Raw genomic sequence first — 6,326 nt, forward strand, 5'->3', positions numbered from 1 at the left:
TTTTTTTTTTTTTTGAGATGGAGTCTTGCTCTTGTTGCCCAGGCTGGAGTGCAATGATGTGATCTTGGCTCACTGCAACCTCTACCTCCAGGGTCTCAGCCTCCCAGCTAGCTGGGATTATAGGCATGCACCAACATACCTGGCTAATTCTGTATTTTTGGTAGAGATGGGGTTTCGCTGTGTGGGTCAGGCTGGTCTCGAACTCCTGACCTCAGGTGATCCACCCATCTCGGCCTCCCAAAGTGCTGGGATTACAGGTGTGAGCCACTGTGTCTGACCTGATAAGAAAGTTTTGAGGGCCGGGGTTATGATTGGTGGCAGTGATGGCGGTGGTTGATGTGCCTACTTAAATTGTAGTCCAGTTACTAATAGTTTTATTTGGTAAAATGTAGTTTTCTCAGTAATCAACAAAGGATAGCTTTTTGCCTCTGCTAGTGTATTGAAAGTGAAACTCTGCTCAAAAACAAACAAAATAATTAGCTGGGAAAGGTGGCACATACCTGTGACCCTAGCTACTCAGGAGGCTGAGGCAGGAGAATTGCTTGAACGTGGGAGGTGGATGCTGCAGTGAGCCAAGATCACGCCTCTGCACTCCAGCCTGGGCAATAGAGTGAGGCCTCGTCTAAAAAAAAGAAAAATCGAAAGAGAGTGGAACTCTTCTCTATACTAGCTCCCAAATTTGTTTGACCATAGAATCCCTTTCTCAAGCATCATTTTGGGACTAGTTTATGGTTAAATGTCCTTTTGATCATATGAGTGAATATTTGTGGCAGGGTATTAAGAAGCTTATAATGGTTATGAGGTTGGAATAACTTTATTTTTGAGACAGGGTCTCTGTCACCCAGGCTGGAGTGCAGTGGCGTGATTATGGCTCACTGCAGCGTTGACCTCCCGGTCTCATGTGATCCTCCCATCTCAACCTCTTGAGTAGCTGGCACTACAGGCATGCACCACTATGCCCACCTAATTTTTCTTTTTGTATCTTTTGTAGAGGTGGGGGTTTCACCATGTTGCCCAGACTTGTCTCAAACTCCTGGACTCAAGTGATCCTCTAGCATTGGCCTCCCAAAGTGCTGGCATTATAGGTCCGGCTCACTGTACCAGGCCAACTTCACCGTTTTTTGTTTTTTTGTTTTTTTGTTTCTTTGTTTTGAGTCTCACTCTGTCACCCAGGCTGGAGTGCAGTGGTGCGATCTCGGCTCTCTGCAACCTCCGCCTCCCTGGGTTCAAGCCATTCTCTTGCCTCATTCTCCCGAGTAGCTGGGATTACAGGCACCTACTACCATGCCTGGCTAATTTTTTGTATTTTTAGTAGAGATGGGGTTTCACCATCTTTTCCAGGCTAGTTTGAGACTTTTAGCCTCAAGGGATCCACCCTCATCGGCCTCCCAGAGTGCTGGGAATACAGGCGCCCACTACCATGCCTGGTTAATTTTTGTATTTTATTTTAGTAGAGGTGGGGTTTTGCCATGTTGACCAGGCTGGTCTCGAACTCCTGACCTCAGGTGATCTGCCCGCCTTGACCTCCCAAAGTGCTGAGATTACAGGCAGGAGCCACCATGCCCGGCTTGCAACCTCAATGTTCTGGGCTCAAGTCATGCTCCCACCTTAGCCTCCCAAGTAGTTTGGACTACAGACATGCACCACCATGCCCGGCTAAATTTGTATTTTTAGTAGAGATGGGGTTTGACTATGTTGTCCAGGCTGGTCTCAAACAGCTATACTCAAGCAATCTGCCTGCCTCAGCCTCCCAAAGTTCTGAAATTATAGGCGTGAACCACTGTGCTTAGCCAAGTTATTTTATTAATAAAAGAATAAAGTTGCATGATCTGATCACAAAGAATGACGATTTTATTTCTTAGATATTTTGTCCCAAGTGAAAGGAGACTGAAAACCATTAGGTGGTGTTCACCCTGGTGAGCAGGAGCCAAGCACATGAGTCACGGGCCTTCTCCTTGTTCTTCCTCAACATTGGAAACAGCTTTGTTTCAGAATATTGTTCATGAGGAATCCAAACACATAGTGTTGAACAGTGAAGAAGAGATAAAAGATGAGATAGCACAGTAGGCCTCCTTCCCATTCACTTGCCTAGGCCAGGGATGTAGGCGTTGATCCTTGCTGTGTGAGTGTTTTGTGGGGAAAGTCCAGCAACTCTCTCTAACCATAGTAGTCGACTTTGATCCTCCTGAGAAGGTTCCCTTTGACCTGGTTGTTAAGCATTGTGGATGGTAGTGCTTATTTTGCCCTGCCCTGGAAGTACTTGCTAGTATAAGAGAATATGCTGTCTTGGGAGAAGTACCATCAACACAAATGCTCTTTGCAAAGAAGCCATCATTTTAGTAGGTTTCTGTCCCTTGCCCTGCATATGCCCTTTAGAATGGTTCAGAACTTTTTTTTTTGAGACATGGTCTGGCTCTGTCGCCCAGGTGGCTGGAGTGCAGTGGCATGATCTCAGCTCACTGCAGCCTCCCGCACCAGGACTCAAGTGATTTGCTCACCCCAGCCTCCCAAGTAGCTGAGCTGGGCAACAGAGAGAAACTCCGTTTTAAAAAAAAAAAGGAATGGTTCAGAACTTGCGGAGAATCCAAATTTCAGAGATCCCTGTATATGCAAAATGTCCCTGGATACAGATCACTGACTTCTTTTATATGGTAGGAGGGCAGAGTCAGGTTAGAAATTTTGCATTCGTCCTAAATAATAGCTGTCTGCTTTAATCAGTTGCTTTCTGATAAGCATGTCTGAATTGGTGCCCAAGGAATACTGTCTGGAATGATTAATGAGATTTACTAATGAGGCCCTTTTCTTTTGCAGCCTCCTAATTTTCCCTACAGAGATGATGTCATGTCAGTGAATCCTACCTGTTTGGTCCTTATTATTCTTCTATTTATTAGCATTATCTTGACTTTTAAGGTAAGCATGAAGATTTTACTTACAGTCTAAAAATATTGTGTATTCCTGAATGCCAAAGAAGTAAACAAACTTTGGTCAGTTTATTGTCTTTCTTTGGACATCCAAATTGCTTTTTGATTTCCTAAGATTACAATTCCTATGCTGTCTGTATTAGAGGTAAACACTAACCAAAATTCACAGTTTGATCAAGAAGTCCAAAATATATTTGGACAGAGATAAGTTAACGTAATGTTATACATTACATAGTATATAATACTGCAAGGTCTGTTACAAGGTCTGTGTAATGAATATTCTGTTGTAATTTTTTGCTAAAAGTGTAGTATTTTCTGAATATTGTTCTATCTCAATCCATTACATGAATATCATTATTTAATAAATTACCTGTTGTTGAACATTGAGACATTTCACTTAAATATATTCACTGCAACCCTGTTAAGTACACCCTTATATTTATGCATTTATCTCAAGATAAATTTCTTTATTTTTTTGTTTTGTATTTTTTATTTTTTGAGACAGAGTCTCGCTCTGCTGCCCAGGCTGGAGTGCAGTGGCTGGATCTCAGCTCACTGCAAGCTCCACCTCCCGGGTTCACGCCATTCTCCTGCCTCAGCCTCCCAAGTAGCTGGGACAACAGGCGCCCGCCACGTCGCCCGGCTAGTTTTTTTTTTGTATTTTAGTAGAGACGGGGTTTCACCATGTTAGCCAGGATGGTCTCGATCTCCTGACCTCGTGATCTGCCCGTCTCGGCCTCCCAAAGTGCTGGGATTACAGGCTTGAGCCACCGCGCCCGGCCTGCAACCCTGTTAAGTACACCCTTATATTTATGCATTTATCTCAAGATAAATTTCTTTATTTTTTTGTTTTGTATTTTTTATTTTTTGAGACAGAGTCTCACTCTGTTACCCAGGCTGGAGTACAGTGGTGCAACCTTGGCTCACTGCAAGCTTCGCCTCCCGGGTTCATGGCATTCTCCTTCCTCAGCCTCCCCAGTAGCTGGGACCACAGGCGCCCACCACCAAGCCCGGCTAATTTTTTTGTATTTTTAGTAGAGATGGGGTTTCACCGTGTTAGTCAGGATGGTGTCGATCTCCTGACTTCGTGATCTGCAGGAGAATGGTGCGAACCCAGGAGGCGGAGCTTGCAGTGAGCTGAGATCGTGCCACTGTACTCCAACCTGGGCGACAGAGCGAGACTCCATCTCAAAAAAAAAAAAATGAAATGTTGGGGTGGTCAGACCCAACACCAGGTCTGCAAAGTCCGGCGGAGTCAAAGGAATGAGACAAGTTAAGAGTACATAGGGTGGGTCCAGGGGTCCAATGCCAGTTTGGAGGCTGCGGAGGCCCCGAGCTCTGGGAGCCCACACTATTGGTAATCAAACAAAGAAGCAGGTAGTGAGGACGTGCGGATATGGGGATAGACAGGTCAGGACATGAGAATAGAAAGGTAGTGTTGCATCAGGCATAGCTGTGATGGTTTAACATATGCTCTGCTACTTGAGATAAGGGAGAACAGGTTCTTCTAATTCGAGATACAATCAATTTATGATCTTTGGAGAGCAAGGAGCAAGGGGCCAGTGAGTCTGGACACATTCCAGAGGCTACAAGGGGTTTTATGCCCTGAGCCCTGGGTTCTGTCCAAGCCACAAGGGGTTTTATGCCCTGGACTTAGATTGTAGTGTGACAGGGCAGCCTTCCACCCTTTGGCACAGTTTCGTGTTCCATAGGCCACAAGGGGTTTTAGACCCTGGACCCAGAACATGTTCCAAGACTCTTTTACATTATGTCAGACAAGCCTTGCCTCAGCTCTTCTGCCAACATACATACATACATACATAAAATAATGAAAGAAAATCAATTGAGTCTAAATTTCCATCATAAAACGCCATGATTTCGGGTGTCATTCAGTAGTTAAGGATGTGAGTGAATTTTACACACGGATGTTGGTCCTTACTGCCTTGCAGCTCCAGCTCCTCCGTTCTAGCTTCTTGGCTGCTATTTGACCCCCAAGCCCATGAGGCTAGGGCTGCCTACCATCCAGGCTGCAGACAGAGCTGGCAGTGCCCCCTGGTGAAAGGCCACAGACTCACATCTCTCTCATTGTAGTTTGTCTTTGAAGGGTAGACTCCCTTTTAACTTCTGCATGTTTTTGGTTACTCTCCCATGACTTAAAATTTGTGTGTGAGTAATTTTTCTAGATTTTATAAATCTTACCTGCAGGAAGGTTAGTCTGACCAAGGTAACTCTACCATTACCAGACACTCGGAAGCTAGAACCTCCCAATTATCTTTAAAAAGACTTTTTAAATCTTTTAAACATTTTCACTTCTACTTTTTTGAAATGCCCACATCACATTTTGAGTCAGAGGACCTAGGGTTGGCTTCTGTCAGTATGACTTCTATTTTATTTTATTTACTTATTTTTAAAGGCACAACCATGTTCATCATTACTAGTCATGTAGTCTAAATTAGCAAAACCATAGCAGAATAAAATGTAATACTCGTTGATATATTAATACAGATATTAAAAGATATTTTTGAATGCACTTAATTTTTTAAAAATTTTTGTGGGTACATAGTATATGTATTTATGGGGTCTATGAGATATTTTGGTACAGTGCAGAATAATCACATCATGGAAAATTGGGTGTCCATCCCCTTAAGCATTTAGTTATACTCTTTTAGTTACTTTTTAGTTATTTATTTTTTTTGAGACAGAGTGTCACTCTGTCACCCAGGCTGGAGTGCAGTGGCACGATCCCGGCTCACTGCAAGCTCTGCCTCCCTGGTTCAAGCGATTCTCCTGCCTCAGCCTCCCTAGTAGTTGGGACTACAGGCACGTGCCATCACTCACGCCTGGCTAATTTTTTGTATTTTTAGTAGAGACAGGTTTCATCATTTAGCCAGGATGGTCTCAATCTCCTGACTTTTGTGATCTTCCCACCTCGGCCTCCCAAAGTGCTGGAATTACAGGTGTGAGCCACCGTACCTTTTACTTATTTTTAAATGTTGTCAATACTACCTTTAGCTTTGTGGTCAGAGCCTTGGTTTTTTTATTTACTAAATAGTGGTAATTAATAAAACATTCTGCAGCATGACTGAGATAATGGAAGGTGCTTCATTCATTTATTCAGCAAATATTTATTGAGAAGCTCTCACGTGGCAGATTCTGTTCTAGTACTGTGGTTTGGTAGTGAATAAGAAAAATCCTTGCCCTATGGTGCTTTTATAAATTGCAAAACACAAATATTGTCTCATAAATGGGGCCATACCAATTGTTCACATCAGTGTCTCCAACATGGGAGAAATGTATATGTGTGTGAGATAAAATTTTATTTTATATATTTTTATTCATTTCTTTTGAATGTATTCTTTAAAACGCTTTTCTCCAAAGGAGTAGCTTTTAATTTATTGTCATTAG

General features: G+C 43.1%; 1 protein-coding gene across 1 annotated transcript in view; it reads left to right on the forward strand.

Annotated features, from left to right (window-relative positions):
- The window catches only part of LAPTM4B (lysosomal protein transmembrane 4 beta), an 83,975-nt gene that overhangs the window by 39,697 nt on the left and 37,952 nt on the right, over positions 1-6,326 (forward strand). Inside the window, 2 exon segments of the mRNA XM_017875302.1 lie at positions 1,925-1,998; positions 2,795-2,910. Of these exon segments, the coding sequence (XP_017730791.1) occupies positions 1,925-1,998; positions 2,795-2,910 (190 nt within the window).

This window comes from Rhinopithecus bieti, unplaced genomic scaffold (assembly GCF_001698545.2).
Source record: "Rhinopithecus bieti isolate Rb0 unplaced genomic scaffold, ASM169854v2 scaffold_8760, whole genome shotgun sequence".
In the NCBI taxonomy this organism is placed as follows: Eukaryota; Metazoa; Chordata; class Mammalia; order Primates; family Cercopithecidae; genus Rhinopithecus; species Rhinopithecus bieti.